General features: G+C 39.6%; 1 protein-coding gene across 6 annotated transcripts in view; it reads left to right on the forward strand.

Moving 5' to 3' along the window:
• Window positions 1-25,303, forward strand: part of LOC140187841 (protein-tyrosine sulfotransferase 1-like) — a 121,419-nt gene that overhangs the window by 57,214 nt on the left and 38,902 nt on the right. Inside the window, exons 5-6 of one of the 6 annotated variants that reach the window (XR_011883162.1) lie at window positions 6,526-6,635; window positions 12,262-12,284. The exons of 1 other annotated variant lie outside the window; for it this stretch is intronic. Coding sequence is in view for 4 of the 5 variants with exons in the window: in XM_072243632.1 (XP_072099733.1) it covers window positions 12,262-12,311; window positions 22,644-22,650 (57 nt within the window). In the remaining variant the exon portion in view is untranslated. Of the gene's footprint in view, window positions 1-6,525; window positions 6,636-12,261; window positions 12,312-22,643; window positions 25,083-25,303 lie in introns of those variants that run through there. 4 more of the 6 variants (XM_072243632.1, XM_072243633.1, XM_072243634.1 and 1 more) reach the window with 4 other exon arrangements.

Here is a 25,303-nt window from a genome sequence, read left to right on the forward strand (position 1 = left end):
TGAGGTGATTTGGATCTGCTCCAACTTGCCTCCCAGAGTAACAGGTCCACAGCAGATACCATCTCATTGGCTCCTCACTCAACCCTGGAACACCTGGACAGCAAAGATGCACACATCAGGATGCTAGCTGTTGATTACAGCTCAGCATTTCATATCATAATCCACTCCAAACTAATCAATAAGCTCCAAGACCTTGGTCTCATTACCTCCTTGTGTAATTAGATTCCCAGTTTCCTCACTTGCAGGCTCCAGTCAGTTCAGATTGGCAAGAACTTTTCCTCCATAATCTCCATAAACACAGGTGCACCACAGGGCTATCTGCTTAGCCCCCTGCTCTACTCACTTTATATCTATGACTGTGTGGTTAAGCACAGCTCCAATACCATATTCAAGTTTTCTGATGACACCATTGTTCTGGCCAGATTCAAAGGTGCTGATTAATCAGCATGCAGGAGGGAGATTAAAAATTTGGCTGAGTGGTGTCATAACAACCTCTCACTCAATGTCAGCAAGACCAAGGAACTGATTGTAGATTTCAGAAGAAGGAAACTGGAGATCCTTGAGCCAGTCCTTGGAGAATCAGAGGTGGAAAGGGTTAGCAGCTTTAAATTTCTGTGTGTTACTATTTCTGGGGACCTGTCCTGGACCCAGCACATAAGTGCAACTGCGAAGAAAGCACGGCAGCCCTCTACTTCCTTAGGAGTTAGCGGAGATTTGGCATGTCATCTAAAAATTTGACAAACTTCTATAGATGTGTAGTGGAGAGTGTTTTCAATGGCTGCATCACAGCCTGGTATGGAAACACCAATGCCTTTGAATGGGAAATCCGATGAAAGGTAGTGGATTCAACCAAGTACATCACAGGTAAAGCCCTCCCAACCATTGAGCACATCTACATGTAACACTGTCACAGGAAAGCAGCATTCATCATCAGAGATCCTCTACACCAGGACATGATCTTTTCTTGCTGATGCCATCAGGTAGAAGGTACAAGAGCCTCAGGAATCTCACCACCAAATTCAAGAACAGTTACTACCCTCAACCATCAGGCTCTTGAACAAAGGGGGTAACTACATCCATTGAGATGTTCACATAACCAATGATCTCACTTTAACTACCTTTACCTTGTTATTTCATGTTCTCATTATTTATTGCTATTTATTTATATTTGCATTTGCATTTTCTACACTAGGTGATCTTTCATTCATCTTATTATAGTTACTATTCTAGAGATTTGCTGAGTGTGCCTGCTGAAAAATGGATCTCAGGGTTCTATATGGTGACATATATGTATTTTGATAATAACATTTACTATTATTTTGAACTTTGTGCTGAAGTTGAGAAAAAAAGGTGGTATGCATTGATCAAGATAAAGGGCTTTGCAACAATGTTTTTGAGCTGTGTTTGATCCGTGTGGCAATGTTGATGGTATCTCTGTGGAGAAGGAAAATGAGGGTTGTGTCTCCACACAGTCTTGGGCAGTGAGATCCCCTCTTTTGCTAATTTCAAGACCACTAAGTGCAAAAGTATCTGTTGAATTCTTTGGAGTGTCAGTAAGCCCAGAGCTCTAATGCCATCAGTCCATTTTATGTGTCAATAACTGGGAGTATTTAAGTATTATGAAACTATTTGTTAAGTATTATTGATCTAATCAGTTACTCCTGTGGATTGAAGCTGACATAATCAAGAAGCTTAATCACTGTCTTGTAGCTATGATAATTAAGCAAACTCCCCTGTAATTGCTGGTATCTTCACAAATAAAATGTGTAAACATTCAATTGATCCAGAACACTGCTTATAAGAACTGTAGGAGAAAAAAAAATCTTCCTTTGCTTAGGCAACCTCTCAGGGTCAAGGATGACTTGTTTCAACCCCAGTTCTGTGGGGTTTTGCTGTGTCTAATTAGACCAATGTCAGGTTTACAGATGGTGCCAAGAGTCAAATAACAGATGCATGATGCAGTTTGTGGATGGTAAGGAAGGCAAAGTGCTACTTGTGCTCCCAATAGGCTCAAGGTTCTTAATGCTCCAGATGCTTCTTCATTTTGATCAGTCATGGTCCAGGAGCTCGCACAAAAGTAGAGGCTTTGAGAACATCCTTGAAATATTTCTTCTGTCTGCCTGGTATTCTCTTTTCATGACTGTGGCTGATAGTGTCTGTTTGGAAAGTCTGGTGGCAGGCATGCAAATAAGATGGCCAACACTGGAACTGCTGAGTATGGTCAGAGTTTCTGATGCTGAATGGTGGTGGTTTGAGAAAGGAAATTGACAATGATTTGCTTATTGTGCCAGGAGATTTGGAGGATTTTGTGGAGGCTGCTCTGGTTGTACCTTTCTGGCCCAACGAGCTGATGCTGCTCAATTACACCCATGTGGCCAAATAACCTACTAGCCCATACGTCTATGGAAACTGGAGGACCCGGTCATAGGAGAATGTGCAAACTCCCTACAAACAACTGTGGAGTTGAGCCTGGGTCGCTGACACTGTAATAATGTTACCCTAGCTGCCAAGCCACCACGGTACCCCATTCGTTATGACGTTGATGTTTGTGAGATTAAGGTTAGGCAGGATGACGGAACAGCGGCATTTTTTTTCCTTCTATGTGACATAGTGAAATATTTTACTTTGATCTGATCAAGCAGAATAGTCAGCATTTAGATTGCAGAAGTGTTTCAGCTAAGGTTATGAGCTTAAGTAAAAAGTCATTTTTGACATTATTGATGTACAAGTACTCAGAACTCAGAGGGGTTAATCTGCAGCATTTCATTTCATAGTGGAAATTATAACATGACTCATGGGCTTGTTATACTTGGCAACTGACTAGAACTGGGAAGCATGGAAGAAATACCACTCTTTGATAAAGTAACTATACATACTGTAGTTTCCTAAAAAAATATAGGATATGGACGTTATTGGTCATGTCAACTTTTAATATTCATTGCTACTTTTTCCTTGAAATGACTGGATTGCTGGGGTACTTCAACATTGCATGTAGAGCAGTCAATTGACAGGTTTTCTTTCTTAAAGGACATCAATGAACCAGCTGAGATTTTATCACAATTACCATTACTGATGTAAAGTTTAAATTCTCATTTTAATTAATGAATTTCAATCTCACACTCAGTATGATAGCATTCACATTTACAGTGCCTATGAAAAGTATTCACCCCTTTGAAAGTTTTCATGTTTAATTGTTTTTTAACATTGAATCATGGTGGATTGAATTTGGCTTTTTTGACACTGATCAACAGAAAAGGACTCTTGTGTCAAAAACAGATCTCGACAAAGTGAACTAAATTAATATCAAGTATGAAACACAACATAATTGATTGCATAAGTATTCAATCCCTTCAAGTCAGTATTTAGTAGATACTCCTTTGGCAGCAATTACAGCCTTGAGTCTGTGTGGATAGGTCTTTATCGGCTTTGCACATTTGGACACTGCCAAATTTTCCCCATTCTTCTTTACAAAACTGCTCAAGCTCTGTCAGATTACATGGGACTGTAAGTGAACAGCCCTTTTCAAGTCCAGCCACAACTTCTCAATTGGATTGAGTCTGGACTCTGACTTGGCCACTCCAGGATGTTAACTTTGTTGTTTTTAAGCCACTCTTGTGTAGCTTTAGCTTTATGCTTGGGGGCATTGCCCTGCTGGAAAATAAATCTTATCTCAAGTCGCAGTTCTCTTGCAGACTGCATCAGGATTTCCCTTTATTTGACTGCATTCATTTTACCCTCTACCTTCACAAGCCTTCCAGGGCCTGCTGCAGTGAAGCATCCCCACAGCATGATGCAGCCACCACCATGCTTCATGGTAGGGATGGCGTGTTTTTGAAGATGTGCGGTGTTTGGCTTAGTGCCAAACATAGCATTTAGTCTGATGGCCAAAATCCTCAATTTTGGTTTCATCGAACCATAGAACCTTCTCCCGGCTGACTTTAGAGTCTGTCACATGCTTTCTGGCAAACTCTAGCTGAGATTTCATGTGAGATTTCTTCAACACTGGCTTTCTCTTTGCCACTCTTCCATAAAGCTGCGACTGGTGAAGCACCCGGGCAACGGTTGTTGTATGTGCAGTCTCTCCCATCTCAGCCACTGAAGCTTGTAACTCCTCCAGAACTGTCATAGCTCTCTTGGTGGCCTTTCTTTCTCGTCCTTTTCTTGCACAGTCACTCAGTTCTTGAGGACAGCCTGCTTTAGGCAGATTTACAGCTGTGCCATATTTTTTCTATTTTTTTGATGATTGACTTAACTGTACTCCAAGAGATATTCAGTGACTTGGAAATTTTCTTGTATCCATCTCCTGACCTGTGCTTTTCAATAACTTTTTCACAGAGTTGCTTGGAGTATTCTTTTGTCATCATAGTGTGGTTTTTGCCAGGATACTGACTCACCAACTGTAGGACCTTCCAGATACAGGTGTATTTTTACTATAATCAATTGAAACATCTTGGCTGCACACAGGTCTCCAAAAACAGATCTCCATTTAACTTAATATGTGACTTCCAAAACCAATTGGTTGCATCAGTGATGATGCGATGTGTCATACTAAAGGGGAGGGGGTGAGCGAATACTTACGCAATCAATATTTTGTGTTTTATATTTGTAACAAATTTAGATCACTTTACAGAGATCTGTTTTCACTTTGACATGAAAATCTTTTTCTGTTGATCAGTGTCAAAAAAGCCAAATTAAATCCAATGTGATTTAATGTTTGTGACGAGAATACACATAGATTAAGATGTTAGCTGTCCTGTGCTGGCACCAGTGGGATCAGCAGTTGGTCTGCCACCTGTCTTCAGGAGAAAGAGAGAGAGATAAGGAAAACAATGGAGCAGCATTTGGAGATGTTAATGAAGGGACGTGAGAGTTTAACGGAAAGAGAGCTGTCAAGATTGGCTTCCCCCTTTGAACCCTGAACTGTTTGAAGTGATGGACAGGCGATACCCCAGCAGGGGGATAAAAAGGGACAGGTTTGCTAAGGCAAGACACACACGACACCCCGAGGTAACGAGACCCTGGAAACGGTGCGTCTCCCACAAGTCGGTGGGAAGTTTTGGAGGGCTGGTCGCGGGACCAAGCCATAGACGCACAGGGTGGAAAGGCACAATCAGCGTGAACCTGGTGTGTGTCCGCCCTTGCCTGGGTGCCAGGTTCACCGCAGAGAAACGATCGTATCTGGAAACGGAGGGGTCACGGTCGGTGACCTCAGAAGACATCACAAAGGGCTCGCCCGAAAGCTGACTGCAAAGAATATCGAAGGTCTGTGTGGAAGCCGTTTGAATATTCATTCGTTTTGCGCTCTCTCTCTCTCCTTCCCCCCCCCCCCCCCCACTGTCCATCTCCCACGGCAGTGATTACTGCGAACTGAACTGAATTCAATTGAACTGAACTTTGCGTCACTTTGAAACTGGTCATTTACCCCTAGACGACAATAGAGCTTGATTGATCCTGTTATCCTAATTCTATGTACATGTGTGTTTATCATTGCTGAACTGTTGCATTTATTATCCTTTTGATTAGAGTACTGTGTTGCTTGTTTCTTTAATAAAACTTTCTTAGTTCTAGTAATCCAGACTCCAACTGAGTGATCCATTTCTGCTGATTTGGCAACCCAGTTACAGGGTACATAACATGTTGTAAAACAATAAAACATCAAAACTTCCAAGGTGGAGGGGGGTGTGAATACTTTTTATAGGCACTGTATATGTCTCAAATAATAGCCTAGGCTGCTAGATATTAGTCTGGTAATGTTACTGAATTGTTACTGTACTCTCAGTATCTTATTACTATCACAAAATTGAAACTGTTTTTTCCATAAGAAGTATATGGAATGATTCATCACATTTTCTAAGACAATTGCCAGATCTGTTAAAGTGCAGTTGAATAACATATGAAACAGAAGAGATTCTGATAATGTGGGGTAAAACTGAGAAATGTAGTAATCAATTATCATTGAACAATTAGCACAGTAATGGATCCATCGCCATTTATAGTACATCTTAGCCTTCATCTTATTTGCCCCTCCTCCTTCCATCCCAACGTCACAGTTTGGTGATTTATCTTCTCCGTTCAACTATAATCTCAGCTCCACCTCTTTTCCTTTCCAAACATAAAAATATAAGAAATATGAGCAGCAGTAAGCCATCTGATCCGTTGAACCTGCTCTGCCATTCATTGACTGATCTGATCATTGACACCTCCATCGATCTGCCTTTCCCCATAACCCTTAATATCCCTACTATGCAAAATTGTGTCTTAATATATTTAATGATTTAGCCTCTACTCCTACCCTGGGCAGAGAATTCTATAGATTTACCTCTCTGGGAAAAGTAGTTCCTCCTCATCTCTGTCTTAAATCTACTCTCGTGGTTCTAGTCTCACCTACCAGGGAAAGCAAATTTCCTGCCTCTATCGTACCTATCCCTTTCATAACTGTACATGTTTTTTTATAAGATTTCCTCTCATTTTTCTGAATTTCAGTGAGTACTGTATAGTACCAGGCATCACAATCTCTCCTCATAGGCTATATCCCCATATCTCTGGAATCAACTAGGAATCATCTAGGAGTTGAGGATGTCATCATCTACCTGCTGAACTGTGTCTACGCCCACCTGGACAAGCCAGCGAGCACTGTGAGTATCATGTTCTTTGATTTCTCCAGTGCATTCAACACCATCCGCCCTGCTCTGCTAGGGGAGAAGCTGACAGTGATGCAGGTGGATGCTTTCCTGGTGTCACGGATTCTTGATTACCTGACTGGCAGACCACAGTACGTGTGCTTGCAACACTGTGTGTCCGACAGAGTGATCAGCAGCACTGGGGCTCCACAGGGGACTGTCTTGTCTCCCTTTCTCTTCACCATTTACACCTTGGACTTCAACTACTGCACAGAGTCTTGTCATCTTCAGAAGTTTTCTGATGACTCTGCCATAGTTGGATGCATCAGCAAGGGAGATGAGGCTGAGTACAGGGCTACGGTAGGAAACTTTGTCACATGGTGTGAGCAGAATTATCTGCAGCTTAATGTGAAAAAGACTAAGGAGCTGGTGGTAGACCTGAGGAGGGCTAAGGCACCGGTGACCCCTGTTTCCATCCAGGGGGTCAGTGTGGACATAGTGGAGGATTACAAATACCTGGGGATACGAATTGACAATAAACTGGACTGGTCAAAGAACGCTGAGGCTGTCTACAAGAAAGGTCAGAGCCGTCTCTATTTCCTGAGGAGACTGAGGTCCTTTAACATCTGCTGGACGATGCTGAGGATGTTCTACGAGTCTGTGGTGGCCAGTGCGATCATGTTTGCTGTTGTGTGCTGGGGCAGCAGGCTGAGAGTAGCAGACACCAACAGAATCAACAAACTCATTCGTAAGGCCTGTGATGTTGTGGGGATGGAACTGGACTCTCTGACAGTGGTGTCTGAAAAGAGGATGCTGTCCAAGTTGCATGCCATCTTGGACCATGTCTCCCATCCACTACATAATGTACTGGGTGGGCACAGGAGTACATTCAGCTAGAGATTCTTTCCACCGAGATGCAGCACAGAGCATCATAGGAAGTCATTCCTGCCTGTGGCTATCAAACTTTACAACTCCTCCCTTGGAGTGTCAGACACCCTGAGCCAATAGGCTGGTTCTGGACTTATTTCCTGGCCTAATTTACATATTACTATTTAATTATTTATGGTTTTATTACTATTTAATTATTTATGATGCAACTGTAACGAAAACCAATTTCCCCCGGGATCAATAAAGTATGACTATGACTAACCTGGTGAACCTCCTCTGTACCAAAGCCAGTATATGTACCTGCTCAAGTAAGGTCACCAGAAATGCGTTCAGTACCCCAGGTGCATCCACACCAGTATCCTGCATGGTTGCAGCATTACCTCCCTGTTCTAAAATTATATAACCTAGCAATGATGGCCAACGTTTTGTTTGCCTTGATAACTTGTTGCATCTGCAAACCAATATTTTATAATTCATGCATTAGCACTTGCAAGTCCCTCTGCACAACTGCACGCTGCAGTCTTCTATTTTCCTTTCCAAAATGGATAATGTGGCATTTACCAACATTGCACTCCATCTTCCAGACCCTTGCATTCTGACAACCTATCTATATCTCTCTCTTCAGACTCTTCACAGCTTCTGGACAATTTGCCTTTTCACTTAATTTAGTATAATCAGCAAACTTAGATGCTCTACACTCCATCCCCCCCTTCCCAATCTGTAATATACGGTTGTCGTATACAGTTATAATGAACAGTTGTGGGCCTAGCACAGACTCCTGAGGTACTATGCTCATGACTGACTGCCAACATCCATTTTTTTTAATTCTGCCTTCTATTGGAAAACTAATCCTCCATCCATACTAATACATCACCCCCAACACCATATCTTCTGGATATAACTTTTATGTGGCACCTTATCAAACTCCTTCTGGAAATCCAAATACACAACATCCCTTGTTCCCCTCTATCTTAGAGGATATGTTATTTTCCAAATTTTGTCCATATCTGTTTCTTCTCAAAATTTCACATTCTTCTGACAATTTTCCTGCTGTGCTAAAATATACAAAACAATCTGAAGCTTAAATGATTTGTCACCATGGTGAATTTATTTCCTTATCTTTAGCTTTTCTGGAACATGCTAGACACTTATCCACTTTCTCCTCCTGTTGCTTCTCTACATTATAATTTCATATTGCAACTATGATCACATTCTTAATTAGCTGCAAATTGCTTTGGGACTTCCTGGAATGCTCTTCATAAACTTAAGCTGTTGTTACTTTTCCTTTTTTCTTTCCCCATGGAATTAAAGGGCCTTCCTATGGAATCGACATTTCCCAAATGAAGCTAATGAATACAACAAAGGCTTCTTTTTCCCCCATTTTTTTGAACCTTGAGGTCTCCAAAGCATTTTTTGGCCATTTCTTTTTCATTAACACTCTACCTGGTCATCACTCTTGGTGGTTCTTTATAATGTGCACTAAAAGCCTCTCTCCTCCATTTTCAAGAATATTTTCACCAGCTCCTGGCTATGAAAAAAAAACTTGCCTGAAATTAATGATGGATGAGACAGAGCTTACTCAACAAAGGGACAATAAAGCTGTTGTCTTTTAATCACTCCCACAATCTATACTCATTTTCCAAGGCTTCCATTCCTACTCCCACTGATTGTTCAAACTGACCCGCACGTTCCATTCCAATCTCTTTTAAATCTCACATCCAACCTACCATTAAGGCCAGTTATTTCTGTATGTGAAACATTCCCACTTCTGTCTATTTTGCTGCCTTTCACTGTGGAGACCCTTATCTAATTCTGAATTTATTTCAACTACTCTAGTATTTTTCTGGTTGGTCTCTTGCCGTGCATACCATATTTTGAAAATGTACAGCATGTACATCAACCTCCTCATAATTGTGTAGAATCTCTGACCACCACTGTTATCCTCCATAAATGTTTAGTTTCGATTAATTCAGAGTGTCATCCTGCATTCCCCAATTTCCTCCTGGTTAAATATAGAGAAGATCAAAACAATTTTCTCTGCTTCCATTCATAAACTCTGTTTACTGGACAGTGATTCCATCTCTTTATAGCAATTGCATGATATTGAGCCATACTCTTCTCGAACTTGGTGTCCTGTTTCGCTCCAAGATAGGCTTTGGACAGTCTATCTGTGTAATGACAAAGACCGTAGTACAGAAACAATGAATTGCAACTGAAAGGTTGATTAGGAAATTTGAGCATATTCAGTTAGTCAGCCAGTATTTGTGGAGAGAACAGAATCAGTATTTTAGGCTAGTACACTTTCATCAGAATATTTAACTGCACTCATTAACTCCGGTTATCTAACCACAGATTTTACCTCAACTGCAGAGATTACTTGTTACTCTCTTGTTTTATTCTGTCATTAACCAGCTATTTTCCCTCATAGCATCATCTAACTTAATCCTAGTCTAGGCTCACCTGCTGGTGAAATACTGTGGACTTAACTGTTCCTGTGCATTCTTGGTGGGTTTCCACAAATTTGATCTTATTCAAAACTGTTGTTCATCTTCTCACTTCTGTTGGATACATTACTCCTATCCTTGCCCTGCATTGAGCTTTGGTAAGTAACATGTTTTTTCTTAAATTCTCCACTTTTCAAATTAGTCTTTGCTCTTGATGTTTCCTGCCTCATAGGGTATTTCTGATCTCTTGTTTCCGGCTTTATGCTTTCCAAATATAATTGTTCCATTATAGTCAAATGTGCTTTAACTGCTAAAGCCTTTCACTCTGGAGTACTAGCTCAGATCATTTACACTACTTCAACTCTCCTTTCTTCTTTAAGATACTCTTTGAACTCATGTCTTCGATTGAGCTATTAGTTACCCACCTCAATATTTAATTTTATAGTTTGATAACAAGTGTTTCATATGTTAAAGCTAATGTGTAACATCTTCTCAAACAGTCCCTGAGGATCAAGAACAACTTGCTTCGCTCTAGTTTAGAGGGTCTTGAGGTAATTGAGGCCAATGTGGAAACTGTAGATTCTGCCTCAAATAGGACAGGAGGTGCCTTACTGTTCATTTGGATGGGTCGATCAAATTGTGCTGCTTCTACTTACATAAGTTCCTTTGTGTTCCCAGTGCATGGACTTGAAGATCTCAATACCATACTACTTCTCTCGATTATCCAGGAATTTTTTGGAGATACTCTTTTTCAAGGAGGCATTAGCTACATCCATGACCCCGTTCCTTTGTATACCTGCAAATCTCTACCCATAACAGAAATTAGAAAAGGTTATCAGTTTTAGGAGACTGACATAGAACATAGAATAGTACAGCGTAGTACAGGCCCTTCGGCCCACAATGTTGTGCCGACCCTCAAACCCTGCCTCCCATGTAAGCCCCCACCTTAGATTCCTCCATATACCTGTCTAGTAGTCGCTTAAACTTCACTAGTGTATCTGCCTCCACCACTGACTCAGGCAGTGCATTCCACGCACCAACCACTCTCTGAGTAAAAAACCTTCCTCTAATATCCCCCTTGAACTTCCCACCCCTTACCTTAAAGCCATGTCCTCTTGTATTGAGCAGTGGTGCCCTGGGGAAGAGGCGCTGGCTATCCACTCTATCTATTCCTCTTATTATCTTGTACACCTCTATCATGTCTCCTCTCATCCTCCTTCTCTCCAAAGAGTAAAGCCCTAGCTCCCTTAATCTCTGATCATAATGCATACTTTCTAAACCAGGCAGCATCCTGGTAAATCTCCTCTGTACCCTTTCCAATGCTTCCACATCCTTGTCAAGTATGCAAAGAATATTTCTGAACATCGGAAACCAGACTCCTGAGACAGAAAGAGACTTCCAACAGAGTTAGGGCTTCCTTGATGGAAATATTGGCCTGGGAGTAGGTAATGATATTGGTTCACTTATCCTTATCGTGAATTCAGAGTATTTTGCGGTGTCAGCATTTTCATATACCTTGAGCTTCCTGCGACAGCTAGTCCTGGTCTCAGAAGCATTTTAGAGAGCAGAGATCACTGCTGTGTGTCAACTGATGAATTTTGTTCCTGGCCTAAGGTCTTTATCTTCAAACTTCATTTTCTTCAACCAATAATATGCTGTGCTGGCACACTGAGGACAAAAGTGAAAATTTATTATTAGTGTGTAATGTTTAATGCATACAGGAAGTGTCCATTTTTTCCTGGAGTTACATACTATTTATGACTAAACAACAAAAAGATATTTGGAATATACACAAGATTATGCAGATGCTGGAATCCAGAGCAACACACACCAAGTGCTAGAGGAACTCGGCAGGTCAGAGAGCAGCTATGGAGGGAAATAAACAGCTGATGTTTCATCATGACACTTTGGGTAAGATAGTTAGATATCTTAGATACAGACAAAAGGATAGTCACCATTTTGGGTCTAGAGTTTCCACCTGACACTCAACTGTGCCTCTGCCTCAACAGATGTTGTCTGACTGAGTACTTCTGTTTGTTTTCTTTTGCTCAAGAACTCTGCAGTCTTATGCCTATTGTGATCTTGTGGTTACTTTTCTAATGCCTCCTTCTCCCCCCCCACCTGCCACCCCCACACACACTTCCAGAAAGGTTCACTTTCCTCTGCATGTATGGATTCTTTTACCAACTTCTCAGTTTTTCTATTTCCATTCCTTAAGCATGTTCACTGACCTTCTGACCCAAGCTTTCAGATATAGACTTGAGATTAGTGTTTTTACAATGTGATAAATCACCTGAACTTTGTTTTAGGTTGAAATAAAGAAGTCCAAAGAAACAGTCAGAAATGTTCCCCATAAAAGGTAAGAAATGGAAATTTTAAACTTAATGTGAAATTCTTCAGATTAAAATGCAAGCAATGTACTCATCAATGAACCAAAGAAAATCCAGGAGGAGGTCTGGTTAGAAATGAAACCAAGGACTAGAGTACAAAACTAAGGTAGAGTTGAGACCATGCGTTATTATAGTAATGCTCATTACGTGAAGGAAGTGAGTGGACAATGGGAAGGTTCAGGAGGAAAATTATTTTTAACCAAATGAATCAGAGGTGGCGGCAGGTGTTTAATTTAACTGCTAATGGGAATTGTGCAGCATATATACGGCCACAAGAAAAATATACTGATCACGCCTTTAGACTCTAAGCTGTCCAAGTATAGAATATGGACACGATGGGTAGAGACTTGCCAAGGATCAACCTGAAACTGGACCTACTTGTAAATTTGGATTTTATCTAAATCTACAAGTAGATTCGGGAGAAAAATCCTGGTTAATATAGATTGATGGCTAGGGGTATGTAGAGAAGTGATTTCGTCAGACTGGAATTTTAAAGCTATGAAATGACAATCTGACATTCACTTGTTGGGTTGAGATATGGTGTCAGGAGTGGGATTGGGAAATTCAGAAGAGAAGGGGCCAGTAAACTTGATGTTTATTCTCAGGCAGCTGAGTATTGTCAATCACCGCATGCATATCTTGTATGCAGACTTAATGGAGTTGAGGTTGAACTAAAAAATTGCAGACTTACAGTTATCTTAAAATGAGTAAGGGAAATAATAAAGATTTTGGTTAAGATTACTTAATGAAATCTGAAGATTGCAAAGGTCAGAAGGAGAAGTCTATGGAATTTAGTCATAATAATAAAGATTCACAATGTATCCAGTAAACCTGCTCATGCTATGGAATGACCAGACAATGACTGTCTCAACCAATGAGACACCAGCCAACTTCACTTAATGTTTAATGACATTGCTGCAACCAAATCTCCAACCATCAACACCTTGGGTCACGTAAGAACCGGAGTAAGCCTACTCCTAATAAAAGGAGTAATTCCAAGCTGCTTCATTGAACAATGATGACCAGATATTTGCCTTAGCTTCCCTTTTCCACTTTGTTCCATACAACCCTTGATTCTCCATGAGATGAAGAATTTATGTTATCCTTTAATATATTCAGTAATATAGCCTTCACAGCTGGAAAATTTCAAACATTTTTGACCTTCCAAGAAAAGAAATTCCTCCGCATCAAATATCTTCATAAGTGAACAATCCCTTTTTTCTGAAGTTATGTCGCCTAGTTCTAGATTCCCAATAGTCAAATGCCCTTATTTGAAAGTTCAATGAGTATTGGCTTTTTCTTCTGGAAGCCTCTTTGTTCCAGAAATCAACCTAGTGAGCCACCTCTAAACTGTGACACATAAAAATACATCCCTTCTTAAATATCAGACAAAAACCATATGCAATATTCCAGATATGGTCTGACTGATGCCCTGTACAGCAAGACTTCTGGAATTTGTATATTGTATTCCCTTTGTAATTAAGGTCATTTTCCTCCTCAGTTTTCTGTATCTTCATGCAAACTTTCTGTGGCTTATGAATGAAGGTACCAAGATTTCTGTAAATCACAGCATTCTGTAATTTCACACATTTGAATTATATTTCATCTATCCACTGTTTGCCTACCTATTTCACTTACCTATATCCTCTTACAGACTCTACATCCTTCTAACAAATTGCTCTCTCGCCCCTCCACCCCTTCCCAATCTTTGTAATATCAACAAATTTGTCTATAATGACCTCATCCCTGTCTTTGAAATCACTAACACCAGTTGTAAATTATTGTCACAGAATTGACCTTTGTGGCACATGAGATCAGTGGTTACAGCTTGCCAATCTATTCTTTTTTCTGTCAGGTTGGCAATTCTGTATCCATGCTAATACCAACACCATGAGTTTTTGCCTTGCACAGCAGTAACCCATTGCGTGCAACCTATTAAATGCTTTCTGAAGACCATAAATACCACATGTCTACTGATCTTCTTTATCTATATTGCTCACTTCACCCTCAAAAACTATTTCACAAAATGTTAAAACACTCTTTCACTTCGATATAAACTCTGCTTAATAATTCTGTGCTTTTCTTAAAGTCCTGCTACTATTTATTTCCTTTATGTTATATTTTAACATTTTCCCAATGATAGATGTCAAGCTATCTGATTTTTTTCCCTCTCTACTTCTATCTCACTACATTCTTGAACAGGGGTATTGTATCTGCATTTTCCAAACCATTCCAAATTTCCTGAATGTAGCGAATGGCTTTTTAGAGCAGGTTGTGATTTGTGCCACTAGTGAATGGCAATTCTGGATTGGGTGTGTGTAATGAACCAGATTCGATTGGGAGCTTAAGGTAAATGACCCCTTGGGGGGCAGTGATCATAATATGACAGAATTCACACTGCAATATGAAAGGGAGAAGATAAGGTCAAATGTATCAATATTACAGTGGAGGAAAGGGAATTACAGAGGCATGGAGAAGAGCTGGCCAGAGTTGATTGGAAGGGGACACAACCAGGGATGAATGGCAGAATAGCAAAGACTGGAGTTCAGGGGGCAATTTGGAAGGTGCCAGGTAGATGTGTCCCAAAGATGAAGAGGTATTCTAAAGGGAGGTTGAGGCAACTGTGGCTGACAAGGGAAGTCAAAGACAGTATAAAAGCCAAAGAGGAGGCATATAATATAGTAAAAATTAGTGGGAAGTTAGACAGGGAAGCTTTTAAAAACCAACAGAAGGCAACTAAAAAAGCCATAAGGAGAGAAAAGATTGAATGCACAGGCAAGCTATCCAATAATATAAAGGAGTATACCAAAAGTTTTTCAGATATGTGAAGAATAAAAGAGAAGCGAGCGTGGATATTGAACCATTGGAAAATGAAGCTGAAGAGGTAGTAATGGTGGATGAACTTAAGTATTTTGTGCCATTATTCACTGTGAAAGACACTAGCAGTATGCCAGAAGTTGGAGAGTTTCAGGCGCAAAAGTGAGTGCAATTGCTATTGCTGAGGAGAAGGTTCAGAAGCTAAAAGCTCTGAAGCAAGATAATTCACTTGGACCAAATGAATTACACCCCAGTGTTTTGAAAGAGGTAGTTGAAGAGATTATGGAAGTATTAGTAATGATCTTTCAAGAATTACTAGATTCTGGAATGGTTCTGGAGGACTGGAAAATTGCAAATATCACTTTACACTTTATGGACCAAACAAGGCAGAAGAAAAGAAATTATAGGCCAGTTCACCGGACTTCAGCAGTTGGGAAGATGTTGGAATCCATTATTAAGGATGAGGTTTTGGGGTATGTGGAAGTGCATGATAAAATAGGCCAAAGTCAGCATGGTTTCCTTGAGGAAAATTTGTAGGACAAATCTGTTCAAATTCTTTGAGAAAATAGCAGGCAGGATAGATAAAGGAAAGTCAATGTATGTTGTTTACTTGGATTTTCAGAAAGTCTTTGACAAGATGCCGCACATGAGACTGCTTAACAAGATAGGAACTAATGGTATTACAGGAAAGATACGAGCATGGATAGAAGATTGGCTGACAAGCTGGAGGCAGAGTGGGAATAAAGGGAACATTTTTTGTTTGGCTGCCGGTGACATTAACGTTCTGCAAGGATAAGATTTGGGACCACTTATTTTCATGTTATATGTTAATGATTTGGATGACAAAATTGACAGCTTTGTAGACAAGTTAGCAGACAATGCAAAGATAGGTGAAGGGACAGGTTGTGTTGAAGAAGCAGGGAGTCACAGAATGGCAAAGAAGTGACAAATGTAATATAGTGTAAGGAAGTGTAAGATCATGCACTTTGGTAGAAGGAATAAAGCCCGTAGACTATTTTCTAAATGGGGAGAAAATTCAAAAATCAGAGGAGCAAAGGGATTTTGGAGTCCTCGTGCAGGATTCCCAAATGTTTAACTTACATGCTGAGTTGAGAAGGAAGACTAATGCAAGGTTATCATTCATTTTGAGAGGACTAGAATACAAGAGCAAAAATGTAATTCTGAGACTTTATAAGGCATTGGTTAGACTGCACTTGGAGTTTTTGTGAGCAGCTTTGGGCCCCTTAGAAAATATGTGCTGGCATTCAAGAGGATGCAGAGAAAGTTCATAAGAATTATTCCAGGAATGAAAGAGTTAATATATGACAAGTGTTTGATGGCTGTGAGCCTGTATCCAACGTAGTTCAGAAGAATGAGGGGAGAACTCATTGAAACCTATTGAATATTGAAAGGGCAAGCTGGAGTGGGTGTGGAGAGGATGTTTTCTATAGTGGATGAGCCTAGGACCAGAGGGCACAGCCTCAGAATAGAGGGAGGTCCATTATAACAGAGATGAGGATGAATCAGTGTTCATTGCCCCAGACAGCTGTGGAGGCCAAGTCATTAAGTATATTTAAATTGGAGGTTGATAGTTTCTTGATTAATCAGGGTGTCAAAGGTGACGTAGTGAGGGCAGGAGAATGGGGTTGAGAGGGATAATAAATCAACCATGATGGACTGGCAAAGCAGACTCAATAGGCTGAGTGGCCTAATTCGGCTCTTATGTCTTATGAGTTATGGTCTTACGGAATTTTGAAATATTGCATTCATTCACTATTACCCCAGCATTTTATAAGTCCCTATGATATGGGCCATCAGGACCAAAGAATATCTGCCTCTAAACCCTCTGGTTTGCCGAGAGCCTTTCTGCTTGTGATTAAGTTCTTCCCTTACTTTTACCCTCAGATTTTCTACCATCGAATCTCTTTTTCTGTGGTGACATATACAGAAACTTCACTGGATATGAGACACAAATATTGTGGCTACAAGTAAAGAATAAGAAGTTTGAACCAACTTTGGTGATAAGTTTATCATTACTCTTGGGGTAGATGAATAGATGAAAGAAAAACACAATGGTATCTAGAAGAATATTCCTCAGTGAACCAAGTTCCATCCATGCCAAGTTATTAATCCAATCATCCACAGCAAAGTTAGGGATAGTGAAAACTTTGTTCTTTAGTAAATTAACATAAGCAAGATTTGCTCTTACTTGGTAGTATTGAGGAGGTGATAAATGATTCAACATGAATAGGTAAAGCTAAAAGAGTTATTTGTTTATATAATTGATGCATGCATGCTTGTATTAAGACTGCTGAAATGAGTATTGGGTATATTATTGCAGAGCTAAATCAGAAGAGAGTTTATCAGGAGAGAGTTCTGTAAAAAAAAAAAAATAATAATACTGGTAAAATGCAGATAGAAGTTGCCTGTTTCCCATAATATCAAAAAGAAATGTTCGACTTCAGACCCATATGAACATCCCTCCGATAGGCTTCTTTCTGCAAAAAGGCTATCTTTATAAATTAATACCTTACTTTGAAACAAGATCAGTATTAATCTCTCCCTATCACCTTATCTAAATGCAGGAGTAACTTGCATGAAAGAATTAGATAATACTTGGGGAAAAAAAAGTTTAAGATATAATAAAGCAAGAAATTGAAATGATAGAATGCACCTTGGTAGATCCAGTACAGTTTGCAGAATAGCAAGGTTGTTAAGCTACAGTGCTGTACAATTCTGAATATTTATCAGAAGTTGATATTCTGAAAAAAAACAAACTCAATTCCCAGCAGTTCTTTATACATTTATATTGTTTGCCACTCAAAAGTACATTACGTATTTCATTAAGTACAAAAGCACAGCTTACAAACTACCTGTATTCAGTATAAGTAGTCTATGCTTTTGTTTACACTATGCATTTGCCATTTCCCACTCAACTTGCCCCTCCACCTGATACAATATCCCTTAAAATTTCTCAAGCTGATCCTTAAATATATTAATGCTATTAATTAGTCCAATTGACACCTAGGAACTTTAAATTCAGTTGAAAATACAGTGCCTTTAAAAAGTATTCAACTCCCCCCTCTGGAAGTTTTCATGGATTTAATTTGGCTTTTTTTTTGACACTGATCAACACAAAAAGACTCTTTTGTGTCAAAGTGTAAACAGATCTTTACAAGTGATCTAAATTAAATACAAATAGAAAACACAAAATAATTGATTGCATAAGTATTCAACCCCTTGAAGTCAGTATTTAGTAGATGCAACTTTGGCAGCAATTACAGCCTTGAGTCTGTGTGGATAAGTCTCGATCAGCTTTGTACAACTGTACACTGCAATTTTCCCCCCATTCTTCTTTACAAAACTGTTTAAGCTCTGTCGGATTGCATGGGGGTTGTGAGTGAACAGCACTTTTCAAGTCCAGCCACAAATTCTCAATTGGATTAAGGTCTGGACTTGGCCACTCCAGGACATTAACCTTGTTGTTTTTCAGCCATTCCTGTGTGGCTTTTGCTTGATGCTTGAGGTCATTATCTTGCTGGAAAACAAATCTTCTCCCAAGTCGCAGTTCTCTTGCAGACTGCATCAGGTTTTCCTCCAGGATTTCCCTTTATTTGGCTGTATTCATATTACCCTCTACCTTTACAAAGCTTCTGGGGCCTGCTGCAGTGAAGCATCCCCACAACATGTTTTGATTCTTTGCTTCCAATGGACTCCTTATAGCCCTGCCATATTTCCATGCATTTTGCAAGACTGTTTGCGTGTTCCTCTTTAACTGCCCACTCTGCAAAATTGTTTGTCATCTTCTATTTGATGAAATCATTCACATACTTCAGTTTGACAATTTGGAATATGTCATCAAGGACAGCTTTTACCCTGCTGTTATAAGAGTATTGAATGGTCCCTTAGTATGATACGTCTTCACCTCACAATCTAACTCCTTACAAACTTGCACCTAATTCTCTGCCTGCTTTCTCTGTAGTGTTACACTTCTTCTGCATTCTGTTATTGTTTTCCTTTGTACCACCTCAATTCATGTTGTGACAAAATGATTTGTATAGATGGCATGCAAAACAAGTTTTTCACTGTATCTCAGTACATGTGACAATAATAAACCAATTTAAATGTACCAGTTTTGATGTTCAGTCCCATTTTATCCTCATCTCTACTTATCAATGACAAATTGTACTTGGCTAGAGTTTATATATTTGTAGATAAATATATTTCTGCTGAGCTGTATTGATGCTGATAAAAAGGTTCTAACTCTCTCCTATAAAAAAATAGTGGCTGATTAGGCAGTATCTGCAGAGAGAGAAGAAGTCAATGTTTCAAGTTAATAACCCTTCATCAGAATTGTTCTGTAGAAGAGTCATTAACCCAAGTTGATTTTGTTTCATTTTCCACAAATGCAGCTTGACTGGCTGAGATCTTCCAGCAGTTTTGTTCTTGTGTCTTTCCACAGGTATTATGTGACTAGTTCAATATTTCTGAATTTTCTTATTTTGTTTCAGATTTGCAGCGTCAGCTTTGTTCACTTGCATTCATATTATGTTCTACTTTTGTTATTATTAATATTAGACATGGTTTTACGGGGCAGCATGAGGAACACAAATATCAGAAGCACCTATCTCCAATTCTCTTTGTGATCATTTTGATTTCTATTTAAAAACTAAATAATTTAGAGAAAGAGTTTAGTCTTTAATGTATCTTCTGCATTGAATATGTAGATTACATATTAAAAGCTGTGAATATAACCTCACAATAAACCATGGGGGTTGGGGGAAGCTTGGCTATAATAGGAATTTGAGCAGTCCACTCTGAGACACAATATTCAACATCCCATATAGGCATGACTAAATGTGTCAATCAACATTGCAATGTTATTTTATTCAGGCATTAGGAGCCAGACCTTGAAAAACCTTGGAAATGGTGGATGGCCTATGAATAATAGTTGAAAAGTTGTAAACAGTGGGTGGATTGACTGTGATTAATAGTTGAGTGGTCTATGAACAATGCTTGGGTGGTCTGTAAGTGTTGGTTGGATGGGCTGAGAGCGATGGCAGTGTGAGATCTAAAGCATATTCACGACATATATGAAACGGGAACCTTGTACAGTTAAAACATTAAAGTAATGAATGTGGGGTGTTCCCTATCTCGAATCAACTTGCAAAAGAATGAGATCAGAATCGGATTTACTATTATTGACGTATGCCATGAAGTTTGTTGTTTTGTGGCAGCAGTGCAGCACAAAGACATAAAAGATCTATACATTACAAAAGTAAATAGTGCAAATAAAAGGAATAATAAGACAGTTTTCATTGGTTCATGCATTGTTCAGAAACGTGATGGCAGAGATGAAGAAGCTATTCCTAAATAGCTGACATTGGGTCTTCATGTTCTTATACCACCTCTTTGGCAATAGTGAGAAGAGAGCTTGTCCTGGATGGTGAGGGTCCTTAGTCATGGTTGCTGCCTTCTCAATGAGTTGGACAGGAATATTACTTAAATTGGAGATAATGAGGATACAGAGGGACATAAACGAGGAGGGGTGTGGGGAATAGCAATAGAAGCTGGGAGGTGGTAGGTGGTGGCAATATAGTCCCGAAGATGATGGAATCTGATAGGAGAGGAAGATGGAGCATGGAATCAAGTGAGGGAGGTAGACAAATGGGAATAGTGGCAGAGGGGAACCAGTGGGATGAATGTGACGGCTGTGGGCAGATGAAGAGGTGTAAAAGGGGAAAGAAACAGTGATGGGGTGGGGTAAGTGTCAGAAGAAGTGGGTAGATCAGGAGGGGAGAGAAGAGGGACAGGGGAGAGCATTTTACTGGAAGTTGGATAATTCAATGTCTATGCCATTGGGAAGTAGATGACCCTGATGGAATATGAGGTATTGTTCCTGTGGTATTTAGCCTTACCCGGACACAAAAGGCATGAGGACAGACATCTTGATGTAGGAATGTGAGCAGAATTAAAATTGCTGGCAACTGGAAGCTCCAGACCGCCATGGCTGCCAATGCAAATAGAGCACAAGTGCTCAGAGAAGTGGTCACCCTGTTTGTGACTGGTCTCACCAATATCCTCCAGCATTTTGTGTTGCTACAGATTTTGGCATTTGCAGTCTCTTATGCACCCCGTTAGCCAGGATTTTGCCTGTAATGGAGCACTTTTGTTACATGAACCTGAGACTTTTCTCACTAGAGCACAGGAGGCTGAAGAATGACCTTATAGAGGTATATAACATTGAAGGGCATAGGTAGGGTAGATCGTTTTTCTAAAAGTTGACGTGGGTTTAATGTGAGAGGGAGATGGTTAAGGAAATCTGAGTGGCAAGTTTCTTTTTAAACACAGTGCGGTGGACATATCAAACAAGCTTCCAGAGGAGTTGACACAGACTGATATAATAGCATTTAAAAACATTTTGCATTGGTATATTGATCGGAAGGGAATGCAAGGATATGGGGTGAATGCAGAAAAAATGAGCTGACATGGATGAGACAAGTCAAAGGACCTTTTTTTGTGCTGCAAGCCTCTAAGAATCCATGAAATAGTTACCTGTCTATAATAAACATAAATATTAATGTCAGATAATGAAGCTAAGATGTAATCAAAATTCATATCCATGACAAATCATTCAACTTCAGAAGTCTTCCTATTGTACAGTTTACTATTCTGAAATCTACTGACATTTGGTTTCTCTTAATATATTGGAATATCAATTTTCATTGTACAACAGTTGAATTTGTCTCATCTTGTGATTGTGGCTCAGTGTCACATCAGTGTGTTCAGTAACTAATGATAAAGATTAGCTTTATTTGTTACTTGTATATCAAAACTTACATTGAAATGTATTGTTTGGGTCTACAATTAATGTTGTGCGAGGATGTGCTGAGGGCAGCTGGCAAGTGTAGCCTTGCTTCCAATGCCAGCGTAACATGCCCACAATTTACTAACCTGTATGTCTTTGGAATGTGGGAGAAATTTGGAGCACCTGAAGGAAATTCATGTTGTCAGGGGGAGAATTGTACCCAGATCGCTGGTGCCGTAAAGTGCTACCTTAAGTGCTACGAAGGGTGATTGATAAGCTCCTGGCCTATGGTAGAAGGAGTCAATTTTAGAAAACCTAGCACATTTATTGTGCATGTAATGAGAGCTGTATAACTCATCTCCTCCTACCGTAGGCCATGAACTTATCAATCACCCCTGCTGTGGACCACTGTCTCAAGGCCCAAGATGCCGACTTCTACAAAGAAGGGATCTGTATGCTCCACGACCACTGGACTAAGTGTGTAAATGTAGGAGGGCACTATATTGAAAAATACATGTGCTAGGTTTTCTAAACTTGACTCCTTCTACCTTAGGCCACAAACTTATCAATCACCCCTTGTATGCTACCATGTCACCCCATGTGATGTTGGTTAGCTTACGGTTTTTCATTTTGTACAGGAATTTCCAAAACAATGTTTTCTGTTTTGTTTTTCTAGCAGATGAGGCAATAACTAAACGATGAACAAGGTTCCTTCCTTCCTGCTTCTCAGAAAAGAAGAAGGTTCTCATCCTTGGATATAGATTTTTGTTTAAAAACATGTTGTAACATACCAATGTCATCACAGTAATGTGAAATAAAGTTATTATTTTTTGTATATTTTCCCCACTTCTTATGGGTTAAACCTATTTCGTAATGCTTAAGGACAAATATATGCTACTGAAGAGTGCATGTAATAATTCTTGACAACAGCAATACTGAGTTATTGCCTTAATTATAAAAGTATCAACAAATGACAGTTGAATGTGTGTTCATGTGCCCTTGAAGCTTATTCATAACAGAAAGGTCACTGTGGATAAAAGATTTTTTTTGTTGGTTATATTTTAATGACAGAATTTGTAACTAATCTGCCAAAGGGGGTTTGAATTAAAAATGAATATTTTTTTCCTAACTGCTTTGTAACAGTAATTGTGTTCATGTGATAAAATTATAGCAATTTTGTCTATATGCCTCCATGTAGAATGTGTAATAGTATTGGAACATGAGCTAATATAATACTTGATTTACTTGTATGGTTTTACAGGATTGCTTTGGGGGCTGCAGGCCAGTTTCTCATGGCCTACTTAATTCAACATCCAATCAGTCATAACTACTTTGTTCAATATACGATGGTGGTGCAACATAGCAGGGTTCAATTCTGACCATGGCTAATGTCTGTACAGTGTTTGCACATTCTTGCTGTGAGTATGTGTGCTTTTGCTGGGTTCTCTGCCTTGCTCCCATAACCTCAACGATGTGCTGTGACTTAAGTGGCTACTGCAAATGACCCTGCAGTGTAGAGGAGTGGCACAGAAACACAAAGGGAGGGTGATGGGGCATATGAGTGTAATTTGCAAGACCACAGACAAGTAAGGAAGCAGGAATCAGACTGATGGCATTGGCCTGCTGGGAGCCAGCATAGAAGTAAATGGTTAGCTTCTGATGAAGCTGACTTCCATTCCTTAAAGCTAATGTGTGGAATGGGAATTGCAGTTACTGGAATCATACTGAGATCACAGGAAGATTGAGTTCAAAACACAGACTGCCTTGGCAGGGGAGACTCCTGATGTGTCGTTTCTTTCCCTTTCAAAAACCCAACATACCAGAACTGAAATCAATGGAATTAATGAATTGGTAGCCACATAAATAAAAGCAGAAAGCACGCTGGGACCACATTTTTATGTATAAACAAATGACTTGGGCATGAGTGTACAAGGGAGTAGTTTCCAATTTTGTGGATGGTGCAAAGCTTGGCTGAGTCTTAAACACTAAGGGATTTCATAGATGGCAGAGGGGCAGTGATTGGCCGGCAGAATGTATAGAAAAGTGACAAATAAAATTTGATGCAGGTAGTGTGAAGCTTGGGAGAAAGAACAGAGAGGAATAGCTGAGATTAACTGGCTCAGTTCTGTGATCTGTGACCTGCATACATCCTTGATAATGGCAGAGCAAGTTGAGAGCATTGTTTCATCATGCAGTGGTCTATGTGGGAGTCAAGAGCCATGGTGTCAGCAGTTAAGCTTTGTTGTCCAGTAGATACCATCTGGTTTGTCAATGTTCCTTAAATGTAACACTACACTGCTGGGAAATTAAGGCATTATCTTAGCTCTTCAGGTATTATTTAATGACTTGAATAATTCACTGACTTCATACTAGCTGGACATTGGAATGGAACCTCTTTCAATTGTATGCAATGAGGTGCAATTGAAAAAGCCTGTGACCCTAGAAAAGCAGATACTTCTCCAGTTCTCGAAAGAGAATGAAACATAGCTGTCTTCAAATAAGGATACCAGTAGCTTCCCTCAAGTAGTAGTGAATGTGCAGGAAGAAGCAAGGTTTCAAAAACCAATTACTCTTTGAATTTGACACTGCAGTACTTTCCAAATTTCATTTTTGTATATTTTTATTGACGCAAAGCATAGTGTTCTTTGCTGAGGTTCAAATTAGACCCTTCCCCTTTCTCTCTCCTTCACTTCAACAGCTATTCGTGCCTCATCACATGCACTCTACTCACATCCACAGTGGTGCTGGTGCATAGCTACTGATTCGGCAACAGCTGGGAACAAATGTTTTTTTTTTCTTTGCAGAAGCCTTGCAGTCAGCAAAATTTTCTTCAGCTTTTGCCAATAATTGCCTATAATCTTTTGCAACTTGAAACAGTTGTAGAAAGTGCTAACCGCTTATGGCATCATAGCAACAACCATAAACATAACATCACCATCAACATAACCATAAACACATCAACCAACAACTCTCCAAGTTGTATTTGCTCTTTTAGAATAATATTTGCATCACTTGAAGGACTCTCTTTTTGATATTTCAATGTGTATTAAAATATATGATCGAGTTGATGTATCTCCTTCCAGTTGTAAGAGTGATTGAGAATAAAATCTGAACAGTTGCCATATGAATGTGTATACCCCACTTAATTATGCAGTATTTTCTTATAAGCTTGCAAACATTTCAATGTAATCTTACAGTATAGATTCCAAGAAATTGTACACAGAACTGTACTTCTGAGAGAAGTTCATCATTTTTCCAAATATAGACTACCATGCAACTTTGTTGCTCAAAAGTCTTACAAATCATGAAGTTCAAGCATACAGTCCAAAACAGTTT

Source organism: Mobula birostris, chromosome 25 (assembly GCF_030028105.1).
Source record: "Mobula birostris isolate sMobBir1 chromosome 25, sMobBir1.hap1, whole genome shotgun sequence".
Lineage (NCBI taxonomy): Eukaryota > Metazoa > Chordata > Chondrichthyes > Myliobatiformes > Myliobatidae > Mobula > Mobula birostris.